The 19,729-nt window shown below is 37.4% G+C and overlaps 1 protein-coding gene across 1 annotated transcript in view; it reads left to right on the top strand.

Annotated features, from left to right (window-relative positions):
• The first annotated feature begins 9,173 nt into the window (after window positions 1-9,173).
• Window positions 9,174-19,729, top strand: part of GPR149 (G protein-coupled receptor 149) — a 70,135-nt gene continuing 59,579 nt past the window's right edge. Inside the window, exons 1-3 of the mRNA XM_027092835.1 lie at window positions 9,174-10,184; window positions 11,287-11,479; window positions 16,600-17,057. Coding sequence (XP_026948636.1) covers window positions 9,174-10,184; window positions 11,287-11,479; window positions 16,600-17,057 — 1,662 coding nt within the window. The remainder of the gene's footprint in view (window positions 10,185-11,286; window positions 11,480-16,599; window positions 17,058-19,729) is intronic.

Consider the following 19,729-nt stretch of genomic DNA (forward strand, 5'->3'; position numbering starts at 1 on the left):
GCAAGTAGGGTAAAATCTACAAGTGTTTGTTTGTAATAGCCCCAAACTGACAACAACACAAATGTCCATCTATGATGGAATTGACACATAAATTGTAGGCTATTCATAAATCTGGAATTCTATATACCAAAGAAAAAGAACCACTATATTAAAAAACATGGATGAATCTCACAAACATGACATTGAACAAAGGAAGCTAGACTCACAGCAGCACATACTTTATCTTTCCAAGGAAAATTAGTCTACAATTATAAATTAGAAGTCAGACCCTAGTTACACTTGGGGTGTGTTGTTGGAGGGTGGTTCAGTGGTAACTGGAAGGGACACTTGGGGGCTTCTGACATCCTGGTCATGTGTTTCCTCATCTAGGTGCTGTAACACAGGTGAGCTCACTTTGAGAGAATTTATTAATTTGTGTGTTTATCATTTGCACACCTTTCTGTATGCATGTTATGGAATTTATAAAAATATATATTATTTTATGGGATAGGAATCAACAGAGAATAATCTGTATAACAAAATAGAGATTCGAAAATAGACACAATTCATATAGGAAATGATTATAACTGTATCTTAAAGGTGTCATAGCAAATCAGTTGGGAAAAGATAGACTATATAAAGTTACGTTGGAGCAACTGGATACCTACTTGGGAAATAAAAATCAAGCAAAATTCTTTTCTAAATCCTTGTACCAAAATATATTTAACAGGAAAATTTTAAATGCAAAAGTGATTCCATACTAGTATTTTAAAATGACGTAATTTATTTTACACTTTTGATGTGAAGTATTTTGTGTGACACAAAGGAAACTGTCAATCAGTTTGCCTTAAAAGAAAAACTCCTTTTAAAAATAAGCCATAAAAAGATTAACAAGTACCCTTGAGAGATTATTTCTTAGACCCTGCTTCTCCCCACTCATGAAGTCTTCAATTACCTCTAAGTTGTTCAGCGACAAAATTTGTTTTGAACAAAATGGGAGAATGACAATGTTGAACTTTATCTGAACCCTTTGCTCCCAGAAACCAGTAATGGTTGAGAGATTCCCACCCTTTATGCTCTGGGAAATGGCTAAATCCAAAGACCCACCATATTCTGGCATTTCCCCAAATAAAACCCACCTCCATCCTTATCAATAATTCCTCTGTTACTTCCCTCAGTACAAACAAGGCCCCTTCCTTTTCTTTGAGTTATTTCTTATTAATAAATGCTCTCCCAATTGCAATAGCCTGAATAAAATAATTTCCTAAAAAATTAATCATCAGCAAAATCATAATATAATTGACAAATTCGTAACAAATATATGAACATATGAAGTTGTTATTTCTTTCACACCAAAAGACACTTATAAATCAATATTTTTTAACCTAGCAGATGGAGCAAAAAATTTAAAGCTTTCATATCGCTCAGTACTGGTGAGAATGTGGGAGAAGCAGGCAGTCTTAGTATATATTTGGGTTTATGCTACCATTATTGGTATACATTTTTGGTAGGCACATAGACAAATATGTCAAAATTAAAGCAACTTTGGCCCAGCAATTTCAACTTTAAGAATTTACCTTGTGTATGTACTTACAAAAAGGTGCCGTAATATGTGTACAATGATGTTCACTCAACATTATTTTTTTAGAGCAAAACAAGAGGGAAAAAACCTTACACATTCTTTCATAAGGAACTAATTAAATAAATTACAGTTCATTTATATAGCCAAATATAAAACATCTCTATAAATAATAAAGAAGTGCTGGTATGAAGTGATTTCAAAATGATTTCATCCATAAACAAAATGTAAGTATGATTACATGTGTGTATAGATTCCTTTTTTGTGCACACATGAAACTGCTCATTGTCATCACTTCTGCACAGGAAGAGCAACGTTTTCTTCTGTAGTTTTAGATGGGGTTTTTTGCCATAGCTTTACAGTTACATTTAACCCATTTTCAGGTCTGACTTACTGGCTCTCACCTCCAGTCCTTTCTGGAACAAGTCAATTTTAAATTTTAAATTTTAAAATATAGAATCTGTGTCTATCAGTTTGTCTTTATCTCTTACCCTGAACCTTGCTAGGCCAGCCACATTCCCTCCAACTCCAATGCCTGTCTCCACGAGTACCATAATGTATCAGCCCAGATACCTCCAGTCTACTATATATTCATTCATTCTCATTCTCTCTCTCTCCGCCCCCTATCCCTGCCATCCCTCCTTTTCTCTGTCCTCTCTTCATTGCACATTTTATTAATTTGAGCATCAAATTTAGAAATAGCACGATTGCTTGGTGACTTTATGGTTCTGATATGCATCAGACATGGAAGGAAAGGAAGGAGATAAATGCTCCATCACAACTGCTTCCCCTTTATTGTCATCTACCAGAGAACCCTGAGCTGGTGCTAGTGTAGTCTTTCGCTTCAAAGGGAACTGCCAGTTTCAGAGATAAGTATACTAGAAACTCATCATTATTTATTCTAACCTTTTATGATGCTTTTCGTCTGAGCTTTTCAAATTCTTCAGGACAGGTATTATTTTCCTGTCTATGAAGATAGAGGAACAAAGCCATAGGTGAGATGCAGTGGCTTGCTGAAGGATTCAAAGCAAGCCTGTTGAGAGTTAGCAATCATTCTGGTTGTCGAGTCCGGCTTCTCTACCACAGTGACCAGAGGATCAATATCACTTTTCACCTCTGCAGGACTACTATTTCTAAGCCCTTACCGTGTCTCTCTTTCATGCGAGATTTTAAAAATACTTCATAAATACATAACCTTTTCATTTCAAATACACCCAAAACCTGCGGTATTTCTCACTACATAACCCTGAGACACTGCTGCCCCTGTGAGTAGACACAAATGAGAAAAAGGAGGAAGGTGAATTTAATTTCCACCTCAGTCACTGAATTACAGCATCATCTTCAACAAGTGATTTTGCTTGTATGCTCTAGCTTCTCGGCTGTAGAGTTTGGATAAAACTTCACTTCTTAGGGAAGTAAGAACTACTGAGATAATTTCTTTAAAACCCTTGGAGCTCAATGATACTAAATGAAAAGAAAGAACAGGCCGCCGTCTGTATCATTCTCTTACTGAGTTAGGACTTCAGAAATTTGTATTGCCTCAGGAAGTTGTCTTCCCCAGCAATCCCTCTGATTTATTAAAGCTCACAGAATGTTTGCAAAGGCAAGAAATCTAGAGAATAGGAGAGAAAAATAAACCACACACAATTTTGCCTCTATAAGCGAGGGGTGTGTCTCTGAATAACCTGAATAAAGCCTAACGTCTTCGTTTACAGGCAGTGGAATTTTAGGTGGGTTATTTACTCTCTGTGCCTCAGTTCCTTTGTTTGGAAAGTGCGATTAAAACTAATACTCACATCTTAGTATTGTATTAGTTAATTAGTTAATACATGTAGTTAACTTTATTAGAAGAATGTCCAACACATTATAAGAACTAAAATTGTGTTAGCTGTTGCTATTATTTTTGTTATTGATATTAATTATATAATTTATATATAAATATAATATATAATTATATAATATACTATATATTATTATATATGTTAGAACACATAAGATGTGGGTTTGTCTAAATCTCACAAATGACCCAAACATTCTATCAGTTGGAGTTACTTTGCACTGAAATTTTCCTGTTTTGGATAAACCAAAAATCAACATATTTTTTTCTGTACAGTGCCAGATAGTAAATATTTTTGGCACAGTCTCTGTCACAACTACTCAGGGTTCACCTCTGTTGTAGCTTGAAAGCAACCACAAACAGACTTAAACAAATGGGTGTGACTATGTTCCAATAAAACTTTATTTACAAAAACAAACCATAGTTTGCCAGACCCTAAAATAAACCAAGAAATCTTTCAAAGTCATTGTTTTTACTTGGTGAAGTAAACTGGGACCTTAATAAGGAAATTACTCTTCCTGCCAAAAGACATGAGAGAAAACATGTTGCCCATTACTATGCCCCAGATATCACCTCAACGCAAGACAATGATACTCCTACAGGACAGAGTGCTCAGATTAGAAAGCAAAGCTATAGCACTGAGAGAGAAGCCACTCCTACGACAATGAGTGGCATTCATTTTGCAAAGGACTGGAAAGAGCAATCATCTTTGAGAACATGGTTGATGAAGTTTTGGTACTTAAAGTGAACCTTGAGCCTTTATAGATGTAGAGACTGAGAAGTTTCAGAAATACTAAGGAAGGCTTTATTTAAAAGGCAGCAAGGTCCCAGCACGCACTGGTATGGCTCGCGAACAACGTGGAGGTGGTGGTGGGGCTGGGAGGGGGGATGGTCACATAAAAATTAAGGATCAGCATAACATGGGCCGTGCAGGATGAAGAGAAATCTGGACCAGAATCAAGAACTGCTCTCATAGCTACTTAAGAGATTTCACCAGCTCCCCAGTGCAAAGAAACTAAAAAATAATATCAGAACTGCTTCGTATATCACTTATAGTCATAGTACTGAGCTGAGGATATTATTCTATCCTCAAGATACTGAGATGTTGAAATAATTTCTTTGAAACCTTGTAGCCCAAAAAATAAGGTACAGGGGCCCTCCTGTATTACTTCATTACTAATTTAAGACTTGGTCAATTTGTTGTGCATAAGGACATTCTCATCCTAAGCATTAAATATTTATTGTGTGGACTCCCTTGGGATGAGAGATTATTTTCAGAGAGGAATTTAGGGAAGAAGATAGTATGAAAAATAACTAGACCATGAGCTTCATAAGGGCAGGAACTCTAATGTTCTGTTTACCGTTAATGCACATTGTCTGAACTTTAGACACTCAAACGAATGTTGAATGAATGAAAGTTTACACTGTATAATTATGGTTAGAATAACTATATATTATTTATATTTTTATTCTATGGAGTGGATTCAGTCATTCTCAGTCCACTCAATGCTTCCCACCGCTCTATATTAAAACTCTCCTCCAGATATAATCTTTATTATATGACTAGGTGGACCTTCAGAACTACCATGGTCAAGATCTTTGCCCAGAATGAATAAAAAGAGTGACTATTAACAGTAAACCTATTTCTCTCTGTAACTGTTCTACATTAACATATATACACATTCATATATATATGAAGTTAGTCTCTCTGACTTGGCGCCAAGTTAAATTGTGTCCTTATTCAAAGTTATTAGACAGTTTTAAATATTTTACATTTCTGATGAGACTTTGAAAAAGAAGAAAATAAATCACAGCATTTGGGCTCTCCTATGACACCAAATTGCTAGTGACTTTTTTTGGAAACTATCAGCTAAAGCAGAGTATGCATATGTTTAATACAATCTGTAGTTTACATATATATATTCACATACGTTATAAATTTATATGTGTATTATATATTTACATTCATAAATTCTAGACTTTACATATTATGTATATGTATGCATATGAATTGGATAATTTATGATATCTTTCGCTTGAGCTTTGATGATAAGTTAGTAAGAGTCTTAACCTGGGCCAGTCCTTTAAAAGGTTTTGGTTACATCCTATATTTTTAGAAACAAAGAAATGTTATATCTTCATGATTAAGTTTATCTGTGATGCTTTTTTTTTTAATTTTCATAATACAAGACTAAATGTTTCCATCTGATTCTGTGGTTACTTTTTTATTGCCAAAGCTCTGCATTGCTAAGGATGTTATTTAACCATATTCAGTCCAGAATTTTTTATGCTCTTACCTACTTTTTGAGGATTTTCAGATATAATGTAGACTTTTAGAAAAATGAGTTGCCTGCAGTTCTTTGCAAAGGTACAGTCACATCAAGGACTTCGTAAACTGAAAGCCTAACAAAATTTTTTCCATGAAATTCTCTCTAGGTTGTTTTATAGTCTCTAATGCTATATGTTTCAAAGTAACCAAAGCAGCAGTGGGACAATAAATAACATCTTCACTTAACCTGTTCTGGTGTAATCATAATGTCAATTTAAATCAATTTAAATTTGCATTATTAAGTAATTTGCAGACAGGATTTTCAATAATTGAAGATTTAAAGATTTATCATAAATGAGACAAGAGGAGCAAGGCTAATTCACAAGAACTGAGTAAATCTAAGGCTCAAAAGGGCTTCTTAGAAATCTTTCTCCCCAGACTCCTAAATGTTACCCTGGTTACTTGAAAGGCATTTAGGGTGATTCTTTTTTTTTTTTTTTTTTTTTAGCTCAGGAGGATATTGCAAAGAAAATGAGATTATGGCTAAGGGGAAGGCTTACAACTTTCAAAAAACTCATGTATAATATACATATTTATTATATATATACACAATGTATGTATATATATATTATATATATTATAAAACATAAAGTTTGGTAAAAGGTTGTTTATAAACTACAACTTTGAAAAATGAGATATTTCAAACATGCTTTCTGAGAAAGAAAAACAGAAACAAAACTTTATAATTGTCAACATTCCTTGGAAGTGTTCTCAATCATGAAGTGCTAAGAGGGGGCAATTAGAAAATGTGTGTGTGTTGTGATTAAGAATGCAAAGCCAGGCTACAATTTTAAAAACTGGCTCTACCACTTACTAACTGTTGGGGCAACTCTATACCTAACCATATTAGGATGAGCTGAGTTACCATCCAATAACAATCAACCCCCAAAACACAGTGACTTACACAACAAACTTTACTTCTTACACACATAAAACTTACTATAGGTTCTCACAGCCCTCCCGGGCAGCCATGATCCTTCAGTTGGCCTAACATTCCAGGCTGCTTGAATCTTATATCTTCTTCATATTGACAAGGGCCTCTATGTCATCACAGCAGGGAAAGAGAAAGCATGGAGAACCCAAGCATCAATTCAATATTGATTATTGTGAAGTAGGCAGAAAAGAAAATTAAGATAAAGTTAACCTGAACTATTTAAAAATTATATCATTCAATTTTAGAACTTGAAAGGACCTAAAAATAATCCAGTCAAGTCCCCTTATTTTACAGATGTGGAAACAGATACCCAGAGAAAGTATAAGAATTTTTGCCCAAGTTTACACAGACAGCAGTAGCACAGTTTGGAATCAAATTCAGATTTCTCTCCTAGCTCCCTGCTGGCTGCAATTCCACCACCAACCTTTGGAAATGTACTAACACTCTTGCCCCTTCTGTCATATCGTAGAGACAAGGGCAGCATGGTGGTTAGGTGTCCTGTCCCTTTTCAAAAATATATTTAATAGAAAACCCAGAGATGATGGTAATGACAGAAGGAATGTCCCCAAGCCTCAAGTGGTATTGTGACAGCCGTTATTTATTTCCACTCATTGCATTTGAACAATGTGATACGTATTGTCCAACCCCACTAAAACTCCAGGGTTAAATACCATATGGAAAGGTAACCCAGAGCCTTCTTAATCACACTACGCTGCAAGGTCTATTACTATCAGTAGGAAGAGCCAGAGTGCTGAGCTAGCTGTCACAGGTGGCTGAGTGAAGGGGAAATCAAACAATGTCAAGATAAGTGAAGGGCCCACTGTTTATTGAAGGTTATGGCTGGCAATGACTAATACAATTACTTTTCCCTTGAACAGATTCAGGTTCAAAATGTAGCTTCAGTTACCTCTAAAATGAAAGGAATGTTCAGAGTTCTATTGCCACTTCCATGTACTTAGACCATTACCAAATGAATGTTCTCCTTTCCCTTTCCCTGCTTTCCTTCAGACTCCAGCACTGTGTGTGGAAAGACAGCCCTCAGGTCATGATGCTGAGCTGAGGAGGAATACTACCCCCAAAGCATCCTGGGAAATGCTTGACCAGAACTATTGCTGTCTGTTACTTCTTTGCTAAACCACTCATCTTGCAAAACCAACGAGGTGGGAGGGAGACACAAGAGGAAGGAGATATGGGGATATATGTATATGTATAGCTGATTCACTTTGTTATAAAGCAGAAACTAACACACCATTGTAAAGCAATTATACCCCAATAAAGATGTTAATTAATTAATTAATTAGTTTAAAAAATGAGTTCAGAGACTCAATTGTTGTACAAAACACCCCAATACTCTGGTTAAAAATGTTTTTGTGAGATAACTTCCTTTTTACTCCCTATATAATGCCATCTGACTTTAACAACTAGAAATATTATTTATTCAAATGGAAGCTTGCTTACTTTATGACATTGACATAAAATAGTTACATGGCTAAAGTTAGAACGGCTCCACCCAAAGATTCTGCAAAATCTTTAGTGTGGTGAGGACCATAATGACATTCTTATTAGTAAGTACAATACATATTTTTAAAACAAACAAAGCTGGTACCTCCTATTTTCTTAAAAATGGCATTGATGATATTCTTCCTGCAGTGGATTATGGAACAGAGAGGTCTAGATAAGAGTAAAAGCAGCCCCTTAGTAGAGTAGCTTGGACTCTCAAAGCAGTTATCTGTCATTCACATCAAGCCTGAGCAAGTATTTGGGTTAGTTTTATATGTCAAAACCGAAGGGGAAGGCTTAGCAAAAACATTGTCTCTTGCTCCGAATAAGGCAGGCTGAGGAGATGTACATCATTTCGCTCACACACTGGACTCCCCTCCCTTTTGTTCCTGCTTCTCTCCTGCTTGGAGCTGACTCCTCCTTCCTGCAGCTCTGAGGATCACAGGCTGATTGAAGAACACAGCGGTTCCGATGGGGAGCTGTGCTCAGTGACTCACTCTCTCTCTCATTTTCTCTCTGTCTCTCTGTCTCTGAACCGGCAAAGCTGAAAACTGCCTGAAAAGCTCTCTGCCTTTGAATCCAGCTCTGGAACCAAATGCATCATTTTACTGCTCTTAAAAACTGAATAGAGTTTGATTACCTCAAGCCAAAGCTGCTTTGCTCCATAAGAAGGACCCGAAAGGACCCACACATCATTGTTTTTCAATCTACTTGAGGAGGTTTTGCTTTCATGCCTGAAACGTGCTGGTTTCAGGAGGGAGTTTTTGGTTTGTCTGTTTTTAATTGAAATGTTGAAAAGTTTCTTATTGCTGCTTTAAGTGGAACCCAATTTTAAAATATGGGTTGAGTCAGATCTAAAGGAGAGTTGTCCATTTTCTGCCAGGACTGACTGGTGAACATCTTGAGGGAAACTTGGTAGGAGATAATGAGATCTGATTTGCAACTAACAGCCATGCTTAATTTTGAGAATATTTATAGACTCATTGAAAAAGAAATTAAATATTGACCAAGGATAATGTCTGTATTTCTCAGTAACTTATCAACAAATGACTCTAGCCTGTGGAAAGAAAATCATAATTCGACAGATCTTTTAAATCCGCCAGGAACCGTGAATATATATCTTTTTTGCCTGACATGCTTAATGACTCTCGCAGCCCTGGCAGGCAGCATTTATTCACTAGTTTCCCTAATGAAAACGCGGAACAGAACTGTTGTGTCCATGCTTGTGGCTTCCTGGTCTGGGGATGATCTCATGAGCGTCTTGTCGGTGACCATCTTCATGTTTTTGCAGTGGCCAAATGAGGTCTCTGACTACTTCCAGTCTCTGTGCACCACCTCTGCCTTACTATATTTATGCCAGGGCCTCTCGAGCAACTTGAAGGCGACTCTCTTAGTCTCCTACAACTTTTACACGATGCACAGGGCTGTGGGGAGCCAGGCAGCCTCCAGAAGATCCGGCCAGGTGCTCGGCGTGGCGCTGACGGTGTGGGCAGCCAGTCTGCTGCTCTCCGCGCTTCCTCTGTGCGGCTGGGGCGCCTTTGTACGCACGCCTTGGGGCTGCCTGGCCGACTGCTCCAGCTCCTACGTGCTGCTACTTTTCGCTGTGTACACTTCGGCCTTCGGACTCCTCGCCGGCCTCTCGGTCCCCCTCACTCACCAGTTGCTGTGTTCGGAGGAGCCACCAAGACTCCACGCCAACTACCAGGAAATTTCCCGCGGAGCTTCCACTCCAGGGACCCCTTCAACGCGGGGGAGAGTGCTTTCCCCGTCCCCAGATGATGCTCCGGGCCCGGCCCTGCGGTGCTCGGGAGGATGCTCCCCGAGCTCGGACACCGTGTTTGGACCGGGTCTGCCCGCGAGGGCAGGGCTGGGGCCGGGGCGCGGTGCTACCGCTGTGGCTGGAGCCTGCAGGCGTGAGGACCGGGGGACTCTCTATGGCACCAGGAGCTTCACCGTGAGCGTAGCGCAGAAGCGCTTTTCTTTGATCTTAGCGATGACAAAAGTCACCCTTTGGCTACCCATGATGGTAAAAGTGCGGTTGCTCACAGCGCGCGGGGGGGTGTGCCAGGCAGTATGAGTGCGTGTTGAGACCACCCTCCCCGGTTTGGAGGGTCACCCAGAGACGTGCATTAAGTCCGCTTACGAATGTATCTCGCTTGGTTTTAGAGAAGCACTTGGAGGAAGGCAGTTCATGGGTAGGACTAGCAGCCGCGAAGCCTTTGCTGCTAAGTGCTTCTCGGTTCAAAACTGGGGAGGAGGGGCTTCCCTGGTGGAGCAGTGGTTGGGAGTCCGCCTGCCAGTGCGGGGGGTGCGGATTCGTGCCCCGGTCCCTGCGCGTCCGGAGCCTGTGCTCCGGAACGGGAGGGGCCACAGCAGTGAGAGGCCCGCGTGCCAAAAAAAAAAAAAAAAAAAGAAAAAACTGGGGAGGAGTATGGGGAGCGCTTTCAGGCGCGAGAGACTTAGTTTTCTGAGATCTCTCATGGTCAAGGGTGTCCTTTTCTCTCGTAGCGATATCTGGGAGTATTCAGTAAAGAGGGTTTTTGCCCCCAATCCTCTGTCATGCCCTTCTCTCTGCTCCATTCCTCCCTAGTAAGGACACCGCCCATCCCCAGCAGGGAGACAGGAGAGGCGTGGTCAGGAGTAGAGACAGCAGAAAGTAGAGAAAACAGGCTTTTGTTCAAGCCTCCAGGAAAGAGCCCAGCTGAGAGGTGGCAGGTGGTGCCCTAGTGTGACAAGCATAACCTGGCAGAGGTGAGGGGCCAGGGATGTGACAAAGGACATCTGGAGTACCAGGTACAGGTTTCACACATGCTTGCCTGTTTTCTGGGATAGCATTTTCTGTATTGTGACTGTGTTTCCCCAGTGGAAACTTGAGCTGGCAGCTAGCACAGACCAGGCTGTCAAGAGTGGAAACCCTCAAAGCCTGTGCAGTCTGGAGCAGCGGGCCTCCTCCCAAGGATTCCCAGTCCATCACCCAAACTGAGGATGCCAGCCCAGGAATAGAGCTTCTGGCTCTCAGACAGGAAAGGGCCCTGGAGGAGGGAGCTGGGGCAGCATGCTTGAGGGAAAGGCTTGGCAAAATGGAAAATGTTATCCTAGGATAGGTCTGAAGCTCTCTGCTTTTGCAGATCCACATGGTGGTCCAGCACGTCGTGGGGTTTCAGAGCCTTCCCTTTGAGACGCTCAGCTTTCTGCTAACCCTCCTGGCCACCACTGTAACTCCAGTGTTTGTCTTGTCCAAACACTGGACACACTTGCCCTGTGGCTGCATCATCAACTGCAAGCAGAACACATATGCAGTGACGTCTGATGGGAAAAAACGTAAGTCCTGAACAGTGCAGAGGTTGGGACAATATGCCTATGGTCAAATACAGAAAGGTGGTCTGTTGAGAGAGTTGCCTTAGTAGGGGATGAAGAGTCCAAGGACAAATGAAGTGGTAAATGGAAGAAATTATAATGTGAAACAATTGTTAGCACAATATTGGAGTAAGTTTTAAATGAGGCAAGTTTAAAACAGCTCTGTGAACTGCTTGTACATTGAATAATTATTTTAGGTAAGAAAAGAAGAGAATTTATTCAAAACAGCATGAAGTCAACAAAGGCCTTTAGGTGTTATATCTACCACAGCTCTTAGCCTAGAGTAGAAAATAACTCCCCCTCCCAAATCTACGTATGAGAAGTCTGCATCTTTGAAAAGTTAAAAACTCATTATACTAAAGTTCATTATTGCTGAGTGGAATAGTAAAGAAATGCATTTTCTTTAGTTTGCTGCTTATATTCTTCCAGGGTTTTGGAAAGTTTTCAGAGTAAGCAATAGGAGTGACTAAAAACAGTTCCAAAACAAATTTTAAGTGTTTGCCTCTGCTTTTAGAAAACATACATATATACACAAAACAACCCCACAAACACCTATAATTTCAAAAAAGGACAAAGGTGGCAGAGTTTGTCAATGTATGTTCATGTATGAATCTAGCCATGCCAGTTACTTAAAACAAACAAACAAACCAAAACAAAAAACCAACTATGTTCTAAAGAGTACCTCTAGACCAAGAGTGCGGTCAATTATAAAACTCACTAGAGTGTAATTGTTCCTATTCTGAGACAGGAAAAGTTGAAGAATGACCTGTATATTTTGACTCTTCCATAAGGAAAAGGATATTTTTTTGTCATTCCAGACAAAAGATAGGATGTTCTACCATTTAATAAATCCAAGACTGCATTAGTGTATGCTGAATTAACTGTTCCATTAATTGTCCTTTGCTCAGAATAAGCAAGTATATTATTCTTTAACAGAGAAGAAAGAATAAATAAAAACAGTCCATCTTAGACTATTTTAGGGCTATGAAAACTGGAGACTATTAAAGAATATTCTGCAATCAGTTCTTCAACAGGTTTATTTTATAAACATTAAATAGTCATGAACTGGTCATTTTCCATGTATTCATGACATTTAATGTCTAGATAATTTTCAAATGACCAGAAGATTTTTTTAGTGTTAAGGATGCCATGAAGTTTTATTGTTAATAGATGCCAAATTCATCTATGCCCTTAAAATAAAATAACCATGGAACTTGTGATAATTATGTGCTTTTGGATATTAATATCCAGAGCAACAGTGACACAGAAAATTAATAATAAATCTTTTTGAACCACATAGAAGAACATAGAACATGTAAAAATCACTTACAAGCCTGAAAGTTCTACCATTCTATCAAACATTAATATTTTGTCACTAAATTAATGAACTAACCCCATCTTATAGTATTTAAAATTGTGAGAGAGACAAGAAGAGTTTAGGGCAGTCATTTTTAAGAACTGAAGGGCACCTTTATCAGAGCTGAAAACAAAGCAATGCAACAGATCTATCACTATAAATGGTCTAGGAAGCGCTTCTGTCTTATACTGCACAAAATAGAAGAAACTACAGCAGACTAGCAGAATCAATAATCCTGCCAATATCTCATGTTTGAAATTAGAACCATGCCTTTCAAGATCAAAATAATATTTTTCCTCTAAAATTATCGTTGCCCTTATTTGTATTCATTTTAAAATTTCAGGGAAGGTGTTGAAATGTGAGCTTAGAGAGGCATGGCTTCGAAAATAAAATGTTGTGAGAAACGTTAGTTTAAAATGGCTCCATTCTCTCTTTTTTTTTTTTTTTACATCTTTATTGGGGTATAATTGCTTTACAATGGTGTGTTAGTTTCTGCTTTATAACAAAGTGAATCAGCTATACATATACATATATCCCCATATCTCCTCCCTCTTGCGTCTCCCTCCCACCCTCCCTATGCCACCCTTCTAGGTGGTCACAAAGCACTGAGCTGATCTCCCTGTGCTGTGGCTGCTTCCCACTAGCTAGCTATTTTACATTTGGTAGTGAATATATGTCCATGGCACTCTCTCACTTGATCCTAGGCTCTGCCACAGAAAAATTATAAGAATGATGTACTTTCCTTGTCTGAGGACCCACCATAAATTTTCCTATTGCTAGGATGACACAAAAACAGAATTTTGAAACTCCAAAGATGGCTCATCCTCTGGTGGGCAGGTGCTTGATCAGTTATAGTACTTTGATTCTATGTAGTTATAGTACTTTGATGGCTCCAGTGTCACATTTAAGCTTTTTCTCCTTAACAAATTAATATCCCCCTTTTACATTCTTTTGCTGGGAACTCCAGAAGCAAGAAAAGGAAACTATTTTTTCCTAACTCATATTTACCGTAGGTTCATTTTGGTGATGTAAGCATAATTCTACATCTCAGCTTCACTGTATGGATACTGAGAGACATGCAGCCAGAATATGAATGTCAGTAATGGAAAATAATTTCCAGAAATAATAGTTCTCTCCTGTTTTCAACAATAATCTGTATTACTAGTGTCTCAAAACAAAAGTTGTTTAAAAAAGCTGGTTTTAACACAGAGGTCTGAGGTGGTAGACGTATGGATTGAATATGGCTTTCAGACCCATTTGGTTTGCATGACATGATGCGTTCTTTTTTAAATTAAATAAACAGTTAAAATAAAATATTTTCTATAAAAATCAGATTTTCAGCTTCTGTTTTTTGACAAAGTCAAAGTATCTGCTGACATGTTACTCTGAAGAATTATGTATATTTATAAGCTGATATAATTACTTATGTCTAAAATTGTCATTAGTAAGATGTGATTAAAAGCAGAAGACTAGAGCTATTTCATGCCTTATCCAGGGTTTTGCTTTTCAGAGCAAATGTAACATTATACTTATTTTTCATAAGTGTACTATAGACTTCAAAAGACCCTGACTCTATTCCTCTAAGTTTCTTGTAAGTTACTAGTCAAATATTGTCAACTCTGTTTTGTTGTTATAGCCTATTACCTTCATTGGTTAGTCAGAATTTACCTCTAGTGTTAAGGAAAAGTCAATAACAAGAAGTGTTTCTATTGGTTACATTTCATAATTAATGTACTTCCCTTAACTCAAAGATAGCACATCAGGGACATTCTGCTTCCATTAACATATTTCATGGATCTGATTAGCAGTAAAGCAATTTCACATAGAGGTTAATGACTTCAATTCTGGAGTCAGCTTTAAATTAAAATCTCTTTACCAGGTAAGTAATCTTAGGTAGGTTTCTTCTATCAGCCCCAGTTTTCTCAAATGCAAAATAGAACCAATATGCCTTTTATTATGTAGGGTTGTTGTTTTGTTAAATGTCATGACCTTTGTGCATAACTGTCCCTGGAATGCTCTAGTTCTCCACTGTATCTTTCTCAATCACACTTCCTTCTCATAGCCTACCTCAGACTGCTTCTTGCACCCAGTGATGTGGAAGGAGATTTTCCACCGACACATTCTGCACAGTTCTTTAAAAACCTTACTCACTTTTGTTTTATATATTTCATAGTTATAATACACAGATAATAAAATACATAGCCATAGATATCCATTTATATGATAAAATTGGGATTTTATGACAGTTTTTGTTTGCTTAATATGCTTGAATTGACCACTTGTCACTTTATAACTTTTTTTTAGAGAAAAAGGAAACCCAACAATAACTAAAACGTCCTTTTAGTTCCTTCAGCTTTCACACTATTAAAGTAACTTAAAAATTCTAATTTAATTTTACTGGACTATATTACTAGAAAAAGTTAAGTAGTACTGTAAATGAAATAGTATATAATGTTAACATCTGTTTCTACTTTTCCATTTTCTTTGAATAGAAATTTTTGTTTGTATCCTGGCTCAATGAATGTTTTGGCTCAAATAATGAGTGATACCTATAAATTCTCTTTCAGTCAGCAGAATTGGTTTGTAAATCTTCAGTTCTGAGACTATTTCAGTAATAGAATCAGCATATGAATGACATGAGGTTGTATTGTAAAATGAATCAAATTTTACCTGTTCTCATAGAAATTTTATAGTTTTTAATAAATTTTTCCACCAAGGATAGCTAAATGTGAGCTAATAAAACACAGAACTATCCAAGTAGAAAAAAAGTTTTGAAATGAGCCATGTTTGAAAGATGAAAATCAAAACATTACATTGCATTTTGTCTACCATCTTGATATAGCTTAATTCTTAATACACAAAAATTATCTAGTATTTAATGACGTTCACATACAACAATTGTATCACTTCTGTCACATTCTCATGTGTTATTCTACTAAGACTTTATACAGTATTCACCAAATAGTAGTGCTATATGTAAGATACCATCATATTTCGCCTGATTTAAACCATGGAAAGTTTTATGTGTTCCTGCTAAACTGCTCTTGTAGTTAATCAGGTATATACATGTTGTAAAGTGCTTCAGTTCACAGAAATATGTCTATATACTCTTCTTTAAAATTCATTTCAAATTTATTCAGAAATGTACATATTATTTTTAAAAGTTTAAAAACTGTATTGTAGCATTATCTAATTTTTACTGTATGCATTTATAAACATATAAATGTCAGGAATGGTATACATCAAAATATTTAAAGCAGTTATATCGTTGTTGGTATTGCCAGCAGAATATCTCCAGTAATATTAAGAGCTTTTTAATAATTAAGTTGTAGCAAAATAAAATTTATAAACAATGTATTTTATCCCCAAGTAAAGAAATGTAGAGATAATTGGTAGACTGATAGAGCTAAAACTAAAACTGAGTGGATATGAGACTATTCTAATTTATGGATCAATATTTTACATAAAATTTCTTTAAAGACTTCAGTGTTCTGGGGTTGTATGTATTTCAAGCCTTCCATTGTGTAAGTGAGAACAGTTAGGCCCAGAGTGATAAGATGGTTGAATTTGTGAGGCACAGTTGCTTTGCATAATTGACAAGAAGTAAACGAAGATAATTCAACTAATCAGGTTGAATTCACTTTCCTATTTTTATTCATTTTGCATATCCAAGCACTGTTTATATCTATCTTCCTAATCATGGAATTTTGTTTTTGTTTTTACATAGCCAAGAGGAGATGCTTTGAATTCAATCTATCATTTCAACGAAGTTATGGAATTTATAAAATAGCACATGAAGATTACTATGATGATGATGAAAATTCAACATCCTATCACAATCCCATGAACTATGAGTGCAAAACTACAAAAGACTCTCAGAGAGACTCTCATAATGTATTCAATGCCATAAAGGTGGAAATCAGCACCACGCCCTCTCTGGACAGCTCCACACTAAAAGGCATCAACAAATGCACAAACACTGATATTATAGATGCTAAACAGGATTCCCACAATGAAAAGGGTGTTGATCCACTGCTCTCTGAAAAAACAGAAGGTGATATTAAATATGATGAAACCACCCTTTTGGAAGGGCCAGAAAGAAGACTTTCTCATGAGGAGAGTCAGAAACCAGACCTTTCAGACTGGGAATGGTGTAGGAGTAAATCAGAAAGAACCCCTCGTCAGGTACAGTAAAGGTTGTTATTCCTCTTAAATTAAAAGTAATACCAAATATGACAGCATGCAAAAGAATTATCCGTTGCTTATTTCATTCATCCAACTCCAAGGTTATCTTCACTTAACTCAATTAATTTCCATAATATTAAGTTTTATTTCAAAGTGTCTTTTAAAAATTTTTTAATTCTACATTTTCAGTCAAATTCTATCTATTTTGGAATTGGCAGAGCCAAACAGGATCTTTGAGACGAGCCTCTATTTTAACCTCAAGTAATCTGTGTAAATTCAGACTAGACTCTCAAAACTTATTTCAAATTAGTAAACTTGTAGGTTTTATATTTTTTCTTCACCTGAAAAGTTTACACAAGTGTCCAAAACAGGTTTTGGGGCAAATGTTTATCCAACTACCAGTAAACAGGTAGTCCTTTTGCAACTCTACTATTCACATAGCTTGGCTATTAGTCTTTTTTTTTGTTTTAAATTTTATTTCTTTATTTTTTTATACAGCAGGTTCTTTGTTTTTTAAACATCTTTATTAGAATATAATTGCTTTACAATGGAGTGTTAGTTTCTGCTGTATAACAAAGTGAATCAGCTATACGTATACATATATCCCCATATCCCCTCCCCCTTGCGTCTCCCTCCTATCCTCCCAATCCCACCCCACTAGGTGGACACAAAGCACCGAGCTGATCTCCCTGTGCTATGCAGCTGCTTCCCACTAGCTATCTATTTTACATTTGTTAGTGAATATATGTCCATGCCACTCTCCCACTTCCTCCCAGCTTACCCTTCCCCCTCCCCATGTCCTGCAGTCCTTTCTCTATGTCTGCATCTTGATTCCTGTCCTGCCCCTAGGTTCTTCAGAACCATTTTTTTTTTAGATTCCATATAGATTGTGTTAGCATACAGAATTGGTTTTTCTCTATCTGACTTACTTCACTCTGTATGACAGTCTCTAGATCCATCCACCTCACTACAAATAACTGAGTTTCATTTCTTTTTATGGCTGAGTAATATTCCATTGTATACATGTGCCATATCTTCTTTATCCATTCATCTGTCAATGGACACTTATGTTGCTTCCATTTCCTGGCTATTGTAAATAGAGCTGCAATGAACATTGTGGTACATGACCCTTTTGAATTATGGTTTTCTCAGGGTATATGCCAGGAGTGGGATTGCTGGGTATTATGATAGTTCCATTTTTAGATTTTAAGGAATCTCCATACTGTTCTCCATAGTGGCTGTACCAATTCACATTCCCACCAGCAGTGCAAGAGTGTTCCCTTTTCTCCACACCCTCTCCAGCCTTTATTGTTTGTAGATTTTTTGATGATGGCCATGCTGACTGGTGTGAGGTGATCCCTCATTGTAGTTTTGATTTGCATTTCTCTAATGATTAGTGATGTTGAGCATTCTTTCATGTGTCTGTTGGCGATCTGTATATCTTCTTTGGAGAAATGTCTATTTAGGTCTTCCGCCCATTTTTGGATTCGGTCGTTTGTTTTTTTGATATTGAGCTGCATAAGGTGCTTGTATATTTTGGAGATTAAATCTTTGTCAGTTGCTTCATTTCCAAATATTACTCCCATTCTGAGGGCAGTCTTTTCGCCTTGTTTATGGTTTCCTTTGCTGTGCAAAAACTTTTAAGTTTCATTAGGTCCCTTTGTCTATTTTTGTTTTTATTTCCATTTCTCTAGGAGGTGGATCAAAAAGGATCTTGCTGAGATTGATATCATGGAGTGTTCTGCCTATGTCTTCCTCTAAGAGTTTTATAGTGTCTGGCCTTACATTTAGGCTTTAATCCATTTTGAGTTTTTTTTTGTGTATGGTGTTAAGGAGTGTTCTGATTTCATTCTTTTCCATGTAGCTGTCCAGTTTTCCCAGCACCATTTCTTGAAAAAGCTGTCCATTCTCCATTGTATATTCTTGCCTCCTTTATCAAAGATAAGGTGACCTTATGTGCGTGGGTTTATCTCTGGGCTTTCTGTCCTGTTCCATTGATCTATATTTCTGGTTTTGTGCCAGTACCACACTGTCTTGATTACTATAGCTTTGTAGTCAGGGAGCCTGATTCCTCCAGCTCCGTTTCTCTTTCTCAAGATCGCTTTGGCTATTGGGGGTCTTTTGTGTTTCTATACAAATTGTGAAATTTTTTGTTCTAGTCCTGTGAAAAATGCCATTGGTAGTTTAATAGGGATTGCATTGAATCTGTAGATTGCTTTGGGTAGTAGAGTCATTTTCACAATGTTGATTCTTCCAATCCAAGAACATGGTATACCTCTCCATCTGTTTGTATCATCTTTAATTTCTTTCACCAGTGTCTTATAGTTTTCTGCATACAGGTCTTTTGTCTCCTTAGGTAGGTTTATTACTAGGTATTTTATTCTCTTTGTTGCAGTGGTAAATGGGAGTGTTTCCTTAATTTCTCTTTCAGATTTTTCATCATTAGTGTTTAGGAATGCCAGAGATTTCTGTGCATTAATTTTGTATCCTGCTACTTTACCAAATTCATTGATTAGCTCTAGTAGTTTTCTGGTAGCATCTTTAGGATTCTCTATGTATAGTATCATGTCATCTGCAAACAGTGACAATTTTACTTCTTGTTTTCTGATGTGGACTCCTTTTATTTCGTTTTCTTCTCTTATTGCTGTGGCTAAAACTTCCAAAACTATGTT

The sequence above is a fragment of the Aethalodelphis obliquidens genome, unplaced genomic scaffold (assembly GCF_003676395.1).
Source record: "Aethalodelphis obliquidens isolate GAN/ISIS:26980383/991018 unplaced genomic scaffold, ASM367639v1 scaffold81, whole genome shotgun sequence".
Taxonomy (NCBI): Eukaryota; Metazoa; Chordata; class Mammalia; order Artiodactyla; family Delphinidae; genus Aethalodelphis; species Aethalodelphis obliquidens.